The sequence below is a fragment of the Mytilus californianus genome, unplaced genomic scaffold (genome assembly GCF_021869535.1).
Source record: "Mytilus californianus isolate M0D057914Y unplaced genomic scaffold, xbMytCali1.0.p SCAF_5, whole genome shotgun sequence".
NCBI lineage: Eukaryota > Metazoa > Mollusca > Bivalvia > Mytilida > Mytilidae > Mytilus > Mytilus californianus.
Window position 1 is genome coordinate 102,219,402 of NW_026262701.1, and position 13,608 is coordinate 102,233,009.

General features: G+C 31.7%; 1 protein-coding gene across 1 annotated transcript in view; it reads left to right on the top strand.

Moving 5' to 3' along the window:
- The first annotated feature begins 2,280 nt into the window (after positions 1–2,280).
- The window catches only part of LOC127702153 (proline-rich transmembrane protein 4-like), a 37,933-nt gene continuing 26,605 nt past the window's right edge, over positions 2,281–13,608 (top strand). Inside the window, exon 1 of the mRNA XM_052206258.1 lies at positions 2,281–3,253. Coding sequence (XP_052062218.1) covers positions 2,518–3,253 — 736 coding nt within the window. The 5' untranslated portion in view covers positions 2,281–2,517. The remainder of the gene's footprint in view (positions 3,254–13,608) is intronic.

The following is a 13,608-nucleotide window of genomic DNA, read 5'->3' on the forward strand; positions in this document are numbered from 1 at the left end:
TTAGCTTTCCAAAACTTTTATTACTGGACTAGCGGTGGGAAGAATTATATATATAGTTATTTCCAATATTCCGATAAAATAAAAAAAATAGGAATTTAATTTAAGTTTTGAATACATTTAAAACTTTTAAAGACATTTTATTTGAACATTCCCCTGACATAATGAAATAGTATTTGATTTAAAAAGCCGGACCAAAATATTGGCTGTGAAATAAAATTAGTTGTAACTCAAATGTAGTTATTGATTTAAACTGTAAATAAAAAAGGGATAATTCCTCACTAAAATATTACATGATTTACATTCATACTCACAATCAGGAAACATATACAATTCTACCTTTTCTTTGTACTGTTGTGTCACCTAATGTCTATAACGCATTTTTGTTTTAATATTTCCCAAATTATAACAATGTCCTTACATCACTAAAACTAATCCATAAATGAAATGCCAAAAAAGGAAGTCATGCATCAATTATAAACATTGAACTGACAATGACACTAATTCTTGAATACAACCAATCAAGATATCATTTGAGCCTTGAGCACTTTACAATATTCTAAGTTTGTAAGAGAATGATAATCCCTTACTTCATGATAAGTACTCGCTAACGCTCGTACTTAATCATGAAGAAAGGGATTATCATTCTCTTACATATACATAATTTTTGATGGCTTTTACAACTTTCTATGGTTTCGTTAACATCACTTAAAACATTAGTCTTTCATACACATCGATGGTCATATTCTAAATTGTATAACTTAACAGCCATGAAAACAACTCACCTTTCAAAAAGGGATGTCAATTATAGTTTGCTATTAATATCCACTAGGAAAGTTTGGTGAGTTTTATTTACTAAGAATCATTTAAAGTTAAGATTTTTTGTCATTCATAACCTTTGGCTTTCTATTTTTATAATGTATCTTTCGATGTTTTTCAATGAAACCGTATGCATGATTTACCACCATTTCTACAAGGGATATAACTTTCTTTTTTTTTAAGTCTGATACAAACTTTTGAATTACCTTTTAAGCAGTGAAAATTAATAAACAATATTTAATTCGGCGTATTCAAATAGTTTCCTTCTAACACAGATATGGTTTGTAGACTTGTAGATTAGTTGTTGTTTGAGAGCTATGGAACTTTACTTTTTCTTTGCGAATTATGCGATAACTAGATTTTTTTTTTCTATTCGCTATAAAAGAAATCAATGTATAAGGGTTGTACTCTAAAGTAAAAAGGAAGAAACCACGACCAAGATCTCTTCCATTTTGACGTTTTCTGGCTCTGCCTAATATAAACCTGAAGTCTTTACAGAGTGTATAGAAATATGGTCACATAGACTTTATTTCATCCCTCTGGTAAAACCCACTCTAGCCAGATGATTCAATTTGGTTGTGCGGGATGTATAAATATGTAGCCATGTCTGGTCGAAATAAGAACGTTAAATCCAATACATCGTGTAGGGCCGAGAGCGATTAAAATAAATTCAGATCGCTTTCAATAACTCCATGATTTAATCATATTCTAAATAATGGTACTGAAGACTCGTAACATGTCAACGTATCTTTGTTCCGCCTAACAGAAGTACCCTGGAAACTTTGTTTAAACAATGGCATAATATCTGTTCCTGATGGAACAAATACTGTAACATTTGTGTCAGTGGATACACTATTACTGAATATTTTTTCCATTTGGAACTTATATTATGAAGGAACTCATATATCATGACAGTACAACAGTTTACAATTTGTGGCATATGGAAATCCACTCGATGTTAAACAGAGGACACTAATGAGTGTCTTTACTAAATAAGTAGAAACCTTATAGAATTGACAGTGTCCATTTGTTTTGATGACATCTAATGATCGGGTAAAGCAAACACACCTGATATTTGCCAGTGAGGTAACTAAACATCCCTAGGTGAAAAAATAACAATACCTTAATTTCAGAAACTTTATACTTATCAAATTACGTAAAGAAATTTGTAATTTCAGTCTATCGACGGACTTCCTATCATTAAAGATTTACTTCCTCACATTGATGATCTGTTTTCGTCACCAAACACGATTTGCTATTTTTATTACCTACATTGTGAAATGGATCTTATTGGAGTATAAAACTATTGGTATTTTCCGGTTTCACAATTAATTCCTATTAATGTCTGTGAATTTGTTAATTATTAGTTAATGCGAGTCAAAGTGGCGAACCTTTTTATTGCCAGCAGTATTGATCAACATCAGATACATTTGTGACACAGGTACGATCAGAGTTATCTGTTGTTTTTACAATTTTACAAGGAAATAGATTTTAAAGATTTAATTATAAATCAACAACTAGAATGATCAGTTCAGGATATTAACAATTAGCCTTGTAAATCGTACTTTAAACATTGTGGACTTAAATGCTTGAAACGAGTGTTCAAATTAAAATCTGATTGAAAATTTATTTCAGTATTTAAAATTTCTTTCAGAGAAATCTATGGCATAACATTTTAGAATTTTTTCGTACTTTATTCTAATGTCGGCTGAACCAGAGTCGTCCGTGGAACCAGAGGCAGAATACACTTTGTCAGAATCAGAACCGGAAACAACTGTAGAACCTGAAGTAGAACCCGAATCTTTACTGCCTGAAAGTTTCATATTGATCAACAGTGATCCTCAAGCAGAATCGTGGCCAGAACCAGAACCGGAATGGAATTCTGCATTTAACGAATGGGGTGTTGCATGGCCGTTACATGTTTATATTTTTGGAATATGTTACGCTTTAGCGTTAGTATTTTCAGCAATCTGTATAGCTGCATTACTGAAATCTGTAAAAGCTGGAAAAGGAAAACTTACTTTATCTTTACTTCTCATGGTGATATTTTTCAGCACCACAAGAACTGTTACACTTTTTACCGAACCATATTATGCTTATAATAACATTCCCTTTCTCACAGCAAGAATAATGTGGTCAGTTGGTTTACCTTTTCTAACTTCATCATTCAGCTTGGTATTTTTAGTTTTACTGGACACAACTAAGATGGACATAGGACCACCGAAATTTCAGAAATTTTCAGCCATTTTGATTATTACTGCAGTCCATTTGGTGATAGTTATTACTTCTGATTTTGTTGTATTCTATAAAGCCTCGGCAAAAGTTATGCTTGTTATTTGCCAAACCTTGTTTTTAGCCTATGGAATTTCACTTGCTATAGGATATTTTTATGTGGGCTTCAAAATGAGAAAAAACTGTTCAGCTGGCAGTATGCACGGTAAGTAAAATAAATCTTTAAAAATAATCATGTGTTTCAATTGGTATCGCTTTGTCCATAAGTTTTATGCACATGAAATATGGAACAAAATATTAACTGAAAAAGTAAAAAGGTAGTATTTTCTTCATTAAATTTGTCAATGAAATTTGCCGTTTTGTTCTGATAATTCAACAAAACGGTAATTTTCTGTATTTAGGTGAAATAGTTTCAAACGCTGCTATATTTGAGAGTGAATTTGTTTTTCTGGTTATTTGCATATACAAACTGATGAAACGACTTCCTTTGACCTTATTGTTGGTCTGAACTTCTTCACGTAAAACATCTTGGCCCATTTATATACCCAGTATATTTTTATTCCGAACAGTTTTGATTCGAGCGCCTCTGACGAGTCTTATGTAGAAGAAACGCGCGTCTGGCGTACCAAATTATAAGCCAGGTATCTTTAATGAGTTTTTATTCCACTCTTTTTTTACTATTCCTAGATACATTATCAAAATATCGCAGCAGTTAAAGGATTTCAAGTAATCGGAAATAAGAACAATAAACACTAATAGCTTCCTTGATATTTGTTGAAATAATTTTAATGTCAATATTTTGTTGCGGGTTAATTGAAGACCTTTCTATACATTAATTATTCCTCTTCATCCAACAATTCACCGAGTTAACAGTTTATATCAATATTTCAAATTGGAAGACACGGAATGTCATTGTCATTTATGTTATCATTTTTATACGAAGTTAAATATTGCTTGCTATCTTTTGTTGTAACTCTAGATCTGAACAGTTTGACGTTAGACACCCCACTGAACTGAATGCTTATTTTACAAGTTAAATTTTTCAGATAGCTACCATATATTTAAATAAAATTTTTAAAATTGTAATGCTCTTAGAAGCCACATTAATAAAAAAAAAACCATTTTATTTGGTTGCAACCGTAAAATTTTTTAATTGAATATCCGTGTTATTTTTAATAAAACTATTTATCAGATAATGCGGTCTTGCGAAGAAGCTCAGTTGTATTGGCCTTTTCCATCTTACAATAAATCAACCAGTCGTTTTGGTTTTAGGTCATAGGACAAAACAGTTTTGTTAAACTTAATGAATTGCTTTGCATTCTGGGAAAGGTTATACAGGTTACTGACCGAAAAAAAGTTTTGAATTTGGAATCCCATTTGCATGTCCTTAAATGAAAACACAAATGAAAAAAATACAAGTTTTCATTGACCCTTTTTATTAAGTAATTGACCTACATCATCAGTAACCATGGTACATGTAATTGCTTTTTATAAGTGCTTATTAAAACTAAAGTATGCTTAATATCTGTTTTTATCATATACTAGTACCTATGAATACTTAGTATCAATTGTTTTGTTGAAAACGTCATTTGGGTGAATTGGAGTATTTGTCTACAGGAAATGTTGTACTAAGTGATAAATTAAATCAGTTATAATCAACTTTACAAACTTATTTGTCCAGAGGAAACTTATTTCCTGGATTAGATTTATGCATTGAATACCTGTATTTATTACCTGTTTTAATTTACTGCAAGGAAGTATTTAGTCAATTCAATAAGAAACAAAAACAAAAATTACTGTACGTTACACTCTCGGTTGACATTGTTTTCATATCCAGCCAATCGATTGAATCAGAGTAAAAATTGCAGGGGAAATGAGGGTCCACTTTAAAATGACAATACTTGACTGAGATATTAATTTTTATAAACTTGCAAAATTTATATTCATTTTATAAGAAAAAATGAAAGGGAACATTTATTTTAGAAAGTTATGTATCTCTTGCACGAATATTTAAAACTGAGTACTTTCTTTCACCACGGCCTCAGAAGCCCGCAAAAGTGTTTTTTTTTATGTTGTTAACTGGTCACATGAAATCTATACAAGTTTCCATAACCCCTTTGATTCGGCCTTAATTAGCACATATTCAATATTGAAACTAATAATTTTCCAGTCATTAAAATCAGTGTCAGTTCACGAATTCATAAGCCTAAATGTGTAAAGCATTTTTCGTGGCAACATGGATATGAAATTAAAAAAAAGATGATAATTGTATCTGTTTCAGCATACCTATAATCAGTTACTTTATCTTATTATACTTCATGTCAAAATGCCAGATTTTGATTGGTTAATACGAGGGAGACAATATACATTTATTTCCCGTGCCTGAGGGAGATATGAAGATTTGTTCACCCAAGAATATTCATATTTCACGAGGGCTCTGCCCGAGGGAAATATGATTTTTCGAGGGTGAGCAAATCTTCATATCTCCCGAGGCAAAGGTAAAAATGAATGTTTTATTCCACTGCCTATGCTTTGTTTACTATCAATACATTAAAAAATATTTTGCATACATTTTGTTTTCTTATCCGCTTGTATTTATAAGTTAAACTAAACACGACATACCCATTGATAAACAGTACGGAGCAAAATTTAATTATTAGTCTTTTTGTTTTATCGTCTGAAATAAATTTGAACATGATAATGATTTTTGCTATCGCTATTTTAAAAAGAATAAGAAGTTCAAAACGTTATGTACATTAGCCGCGCGTAACGTCGCACGATGTAATCCCGACATTTCAGAAGGGAATATGATCCTCAGAATGGAATATGAAGATTTGTTCAATGACACGTGGGATAGTCTCAACCAATCAAATATTGATTAAACTATCAATAGGTATAAACAGTGGAATAATTTACTCTATTCTATGGTAAATACTCTATTACCCTTCACATAGACGCTTGATCAAGTGTGCGCTTTATTAAATACGACTCTATCTATCTATCCTATGGCAAATACTCTATTACCCTTCACTGAGACGCTTGATCAAGTGTGCGCTTTATTAAATACGGATAGTTGTTATGTACAAGACGTCATAGTAATAACAGAACATTAAGTATAATAAATTAAATAACACATATCTGAGAGGGCGATAGAGCAGATTGTTGCCCCTCGAAAAGACATTGTCAACCTTGGCTTCGCCTCAGTTGACAATGTTTTCTCGGGGTAACAATCTGCTCTATCACCCTCTCAGTTATGTGTTATTTATATAGTAACCAACGCGAAGTGTCAAATTTACGTTGAACGTACATGTCAACTTTTCTTATTCGTCCAACATTATTTAGTTTAATGCGCATGGCTGGATTTACCTTCATCAGGAACATTCATCCGTAAAGTTTGGACACCCTCAGATGTATAACCACATGTTACAAAAGGATAAAAAAGGAAACAATCTAAGGTTAATCTTACCTTGATGAGATAAAATGATTATGTTAAGTTTGTTCAGTAAAATTTTCAAAGAATTTATAAAGACGAGACAAGAATCATTTCCAATGCCGATGCACTGAGATATTGCCGTTAAACGTGTATGAACATTGCAGAAATGTTGTTTGACTTCTTTTAAAATACATGATTATGAAAAGGTACTTTTAACTTGTTCTTTGTAACTGTATATCAAGATAGACATTTGGATCCTGTTCTCGTGGTTTGGAGTATATTTATAAGGTATAATACATATAAATATATATATTTATATAAATAATCGGACACATTTAAAAATAAGCCTTAACTGCACGGCAATAGGATAACAAGGCATTTATCATCTCAATCTACATTATTCAATACGCTTATGCATATTTGCTAGGTTTCAAATAATCTTCTTAGTTTATTCTATTTAGAAAGCCAGATATAAATTTGCATGTACGTAATATGATTACTAATCCTTCCAATAATACAACAGAATGGTGGGAAATCAGACGAGACTAACTATTGACCGAAAAGGAAACATTGCACAAACAGGCTTAAAAGAGATAGAACATCATTTCGGCCTTCATTTACTGTATGGACCCCAAAACATATATGGTAATAATAAATTAACCTTAACCATAGAAATAACACTAACCCGTACCTAAACTTATCACTAACCAAAGCCCTTAAACCTAATCCTAACATAAAACAAACCTAACCATAAACTGAACTCTAACTCTAAAGTACAGGTTCCATAAATCAAATGAATTCATTGTGTTTTTTTATCATGACGTTTCCCTATTTTTTCAAATCGAAAATATTTTTTTAATTTCTTTCCGCACCAGCTCACTTCTTAACATCAGATGGTTCTCCTTTACGTAAAAGGCTCAGGAAATTGTCAAAAACATTTACGAAAAAATAAATTCATTTTTTTTTTCTGTAAAATTATTTGACCTAAGTTGTGACACTCTTCGTTTGGGTTTTGTGCTTTAATCGATATACAAAGCATATTATTCCTCAAAATTTTATTCTGCTGGCAGGAAATTTAAAATTATTTCTTTCTTTTATGCATAATCCACGAAACTTATGATAAAGAGATGACTGCATCGTAATCATGCCATACATAATCATGCAAACATTTAAGAACTGTAATTTGATTTAAAACTGAATGAATTGTAGCTAATAATTAAATCGATTGTTTATAATATGCAATTTGTAAGTAATGATCAACGATTGTATATCATGTTTCATATATTAATAAGGATACTGTCCACTAGAGTTCAAATGGCGTGGATGTAAGCAAATATAGGTCCGTGTACGGCCTTCAACAATGAGAAAACCCATACCGTATAATCAGCTTTAAAAGGCCCCGACATTAAAAAATGTGAAACAATTCAAACGAGAAAACCATCGGCCTTATTTATTATAAAATAATGTAAAAAAAATCAAATATGACAGACATTTCGACCCTCTCATTTAACTGAAACAGTGGTGTATAAGAACAAACCGTAAAACAACCGCTGAATTAGTCTCCTGACAGACGCACAGATAATGTGTTGGGGTTTAACATGTTTGTGAGCACTCGACCCTCTCACTTAACTGAAACAGTGGTGTAAAAGAACAAACTGTAAAAATCAGTTGCAAATGGCTTTACCCAATTGATCGGTATTAGGCACAAAAATACTTGCACAAAACAATATTTAGACACAAAGCACCGATTATGAGTACTCCCAGTTACTGAAAGCTAGTTCATAGCCAATTAGAACCAAAACAATTATGCTTATTTCCTAGATGGAAGATCCAAAGAGGGCACATCCATAAGGCATTGACATAGTTGTGTGTACTTCAAACATGATTGCGTTTGAAGTTGTAATTATTTTACAATAGAACTTTGATGACATTTGATGATTACATGAAGTACTTTGATGCTCAGATAATCTTTCCATACATCTGAATCCTTTGGGACCCGAATGTGTCATTGGATTTGTTCATCTTAATTAGTTTAAATATCAGATTCAGTTATTGTTTGAATAAATAAAGATTAAGAATGTCAAATACAATTATTTTGACGTAGTGGATTGAGTACTAAAACTTATTTAACCCCGCTATACAAATTCATATACCTGTCCTTAGTCTAAAACCTCGTTTGTTTCTAGTGTTATCTGAATGTTATATTCCCTTAAGAAATGTGGTATTGGGGGAAATGTAAAGGATAGTCTCTGGTGAATTTATTCACAAGTTTTTAAGACTCGGGGCAAATTTAACCTAGGAATGTCGTACAGAGACTTATCTATTATTGAAGACTGTATGTTGATATGAAGATGTCTTTTTGTTCGTTGGATTTCTGTCATATATCTGCTTTTATTAATATGATAGTCAGATTATGCTCTCATTATACTCTCTTTTGTGATATAAACTGCTGCCATGGCGTTGTCGGTTTATCTCGACTTATGAGTTTTGAATGTCCCTTTGATATCTTCCGCCTCTATTTTGTAATCTTAGGCTTTAAAATATTTGGCTTTGAGCGTTACTGATGAAGGAAAATCCAGAAAAGCCTTTCGGACAAATACAGTTTATAAAGGGCTATTTTCATTAGTAAGTGATGGTAATATATATTTTTAATATTTTTATCTGTAAACAAAGCCACGCATTTAAATCTGTAAGATTTATTAACAATAACTTTTGTTTAAATTAACGCTAACGATAAACATTTTACTCCATCTAACGCAAACAGTAACTGACAAATGCGATTTGAAGAATGACATTAAAATTTTTAGTCTCATTCGATGCTAACAATAAACAAAAGGTATATAGAGGGCATTTCACGCATTACGATAAAGACCATTTCCACCGTCCTGACTATAAAAAATTCAGCGATCTCGACCAAAATGAGCTATGTCATATTTTTTTTAGGATATGGTTTAAAAATAGGGATGAGTAGCTCTTGGTTAATATTAACCAATCACCTATTTCGATTTTTTAAGATTTGATATTGCTTTGCTGAGTGGCCTACTTGAACAAACAGTCGAATATTTGAATAACATTTAAAGTCCCTTTTAATGTTCTAAGACAAAAAAGACATTGAAGTGAAGTTATTGTTGAGTAAACTGATAAGTTGATACAGATAGCTTCGATGATGATATTTTTGATTTTTTTCATGATTGTTTTTTTTTTATTATTATTAAATGTACGTCAATAAATCAGAAACATAAACAGATTGACAAAAAAGTGTGGAAAGTGCTAATCAAGAAAATGTTTGACTGCTGTTTCATCACAGAGTTCTTAAAACCTTGCATTAGCCACTCCATACAAATAGTTAATCACTGTTTATTAGTACTCTTCTTATACATTACTTGTGTAACAATAACGCATTTCTATGGCAGGATGCATTATTCACCCGATTGCAACTTCCCTTTTGACAACAATTTACGTAAGGTCCATTGTTTATTTGATGAATCATATACCAAATATATATTTTGACGTGTTACAATAATTATTTAATTCATTTGTCATCTCACCTTTATTGATTGAATGATTGATTTTTGTTAAACGTCACTTTCAGCACTATTGTGCTATTTCGTGGTTGACAGCTTTCATTGGTGGAGGAAGCCGGAGTGCCCGGAGAGAACCACAGACCATCGGTAGGAAAACTGAAAATCTCAGTCAATTAAGACAGGAGTCGAATGCACACCACGTGCGGTATTCGAACTCACTACCTCAGTGTTGACATGCTACTGATACAGTAGTTCGACTACTTAGACCATTCAGCCACCAAGGCACCCATTTCACCTATAACCGAGAAGAGTAAAGACATTAGAGATGGGATGTAATGGAATGTTTTTTTTTTGTTTTTTTTTGTTGTTATTCAACTTTTAAACAACATTACCTGATGGTTTATCTGATCCATCCCTTAGAACATCCGGCTCGCTTAGTACATTTGTATTTGTTAATAAAAAATGAATTGTCAGGATGTCTTTTTATCACGTTATTTGAATCAAATTGCTATAACATGAACATAATTATTTATAATTATTATTTGAGTACCTGTCATATCTAATTGAAAAAGAACCAATCTGTGATTTTATTAAATTTGAAATAGAATTTGTGGTCATCAATTTGTTTAATAAGCTGAACATTCACGAAATGTAGCAGCATTGCAAAATGGCAGATCAAAGCATGACGATGTAATTCGGCATTGGGGAAAATATATCAGTGTTATTTATATAAGATATCTACGACTAAGGTGAGCAAATACATTTGACAGTATCTTCTAAAACTTCGTCATTAAAAACTCATCAAAGATATCAAAATTTCCCAGCTGTCATTGTTACAGTTCTGGTATGATATGAATACTTCGTTATCAGTTCGTGTTGCTCAGTCTTTAGTTTGCAATGTTGTGTTTTGTGTAGTTCGTGTTGCTCAGTCTTTAGTTTTCAATGTTGTGTTTTGTGTAGTTCGTGTTGCTCAGTCTTTAGTTTTCAATGTTGTGTTTTGTGTACTCTTGTTTGTCTGTTGGTCTTTTTCCTTTTTAGCCATGGCGTTGTCAGTTTATTTTCGACTTATGAGTTTGAGTGTCCCTTTGGTATCTTTCGCCTCTCTTTTATAAATGATGTATTTGTGCTTAGACTTATTTTGCATTTTTTTGCAACGTATACTTTGGATAGTTTCTATTATTATGTGGTTTAATGCTCCAAAGTTTTATGTGATTGGTTACAGATGTGCCTGATGAGGGGTGTGCTTGAGACAAGTATCATGTCAGCTTAAAGCAGTTTCTGTTGCTGTTAACCACATGTTGGGTCTTATAACAAACGGGGTAACAAATAAAACAATCTAAGGTTATCCTTTCCTTGATGAGTTGAAATGGTTATCTTATTTTTTTTTGTAAAATTTACAAACTTGATTAGCTGAGAATTGATAAAAGGTGAGAATAAGTATCATTGTCAATGTTGATGAAGGATGGCGAAACTGATGTATTGCCGTTAAACTCTATGAAAATTGAAGAAGTAAATTTTTAAAAAGCTATTTTTTCTTGTAATTTGAACTCTTTTAAAGTAGGTAATTATGAAAAAAGTACTTTGACATTGTACCTTGTAACTGTATATCACGATAGACATCTGAACCCTGTTCTTGTGGTTCGGAGTATATTTATAAAGTATAATACATAATAACATGTAATCAGGCACATTTAATATTAAGCTTTAATATCACGGCAATAGGATAAAAAGGCAGTTACCATATAAATCTATATGTTTCATCAATACGCTTATGCATATATGCTAGGTTTTAAATAATCTTCTTAGTTTATTTTATATAAAAGACAAGAAATATTTTTGCATGTACGTTTTAAATATATAAATGGTTACTAATCCTTGTAATAGTACACCAGCTTGGTGAGAAATCAGACAAGACTAACTATTGGCTGAACAAAAAGAAAAATCACATAAACAGGCTTAAGAGAAACAGAAAATCATTTCGACCTACATTTTCTCTAGGGGACACACACCATATATGGCTATAACAAATTAACCCTTAAACTAACACTTAACCATATCTAAACCTATCACTAGCCGTAGCTCTTAAACCTAATCCTAACACAAATAAAGGCAATAGTAGTATACCGCTGTTCAATAGTCATAAATCGATTTAACTGAAACAAATCCGGGTCACAAACCAAAAATGAGGAAACACATCAACTATAAGAGGAAATAAAACGGAACAACAGAAACACTGAACTGCTAAAAAATTCTTAAAACGAACCTAACCCTAAACGGAACACTAAACCTAAAGAACAGGGTTCCCTAAAATAAAAGAAGGTCATATCTACTAAAGTTTTTTTCACTAAATGGAGCAAACATTTGATTTTTAGGATGGGAGTCGACAAACACTAGTGATGTTAGAGACCTTATTAATTTGACGGCATCTCTGAGACCGAAATTTTACTCGTTTGTAATCATCTTGGTCTTTTAATTTTAAAAAAGATAGATTTTGTTGCTTTTTTTTTTTTTTTTAGCAATTGCCAAAACATTAGCATGTGTTGTTTTTATTGCTTATATTCTAATGGGTGTGAATAAAATTTATCGCAATATTTTGTGTACTTTTTTCTATCTTTCGTTGTTTTCATTTTTTGTTTGTAAACTTCTGTCAATATTTCTTTGTTTCCCTGTGGATATGAATTGTTCATTGTTTGTTAATATTGGCTTGCTATATTCCCAGTCAGTTAAACGGAGATACAGAGTGATGCTATAAGTATTCGTCACGGGATTTTTCATTATATATTTCATATCAAACTACGTTTTTTCAAAAAATATTTTGGGTCATTTTTGGTTTGATTTTAAACAACTTGGTACCAATAGAAGCATAATTGTCACAGTTTTATTTCTTTATTTGGTTGTATGTTTTGTTGTGGAGCATTTTTATCTCCTCATGAGATAAACACAAACAAGAAAAGTTGCATCTTGTGGCGTTCCAATTTATAAAGAAATTGGATGGGAATCTCTTCAAGACCGTCACAGAAGAAGAAAACTGCAAATGCTTTACAACACGTATAACGGAAAAGCCCCTTATTATCTTTGTGAATTGGTTCCACCGTCGATACAAAGTACAATTACATATCCTGTAAGAAATGGTGAAGATATTATGGTACCTTTTTGTAGGCTTTCGATAAGTAGTGACTCATTTATCCCATCAACTATTAGGCAATGGAATAAATTGGACATATCCGTGCGAAAAACAGAAACTTTATCAAAATTTAAAAATGAATTAAAAAAGAGTTTTAGAGTCGGTAATAAAACGGTGCCTAGTTACTAGGCATTTGGTCCAAGAAACCTCAATATTATTTTAACGCAATTTAGATGTTCAACTACATAGCTTAATTTTGATCTCTTTCAAATAAATATTGTATCAGATCCATCTTGTCGATGTGGGTTTCCCCGCGAAGATTCTAATCATTTCTTCTTTAAATGTCCTTTATTTAACAATTTATGTCACATTCTTGGGAATAGTCTTAGTTGGTTACCAGATGACATTGTGTTGGATCTAGATATTATAACATCTGGTTGTATAAATCTGACAAATGAGCAAAATGAAGAAATATTTAG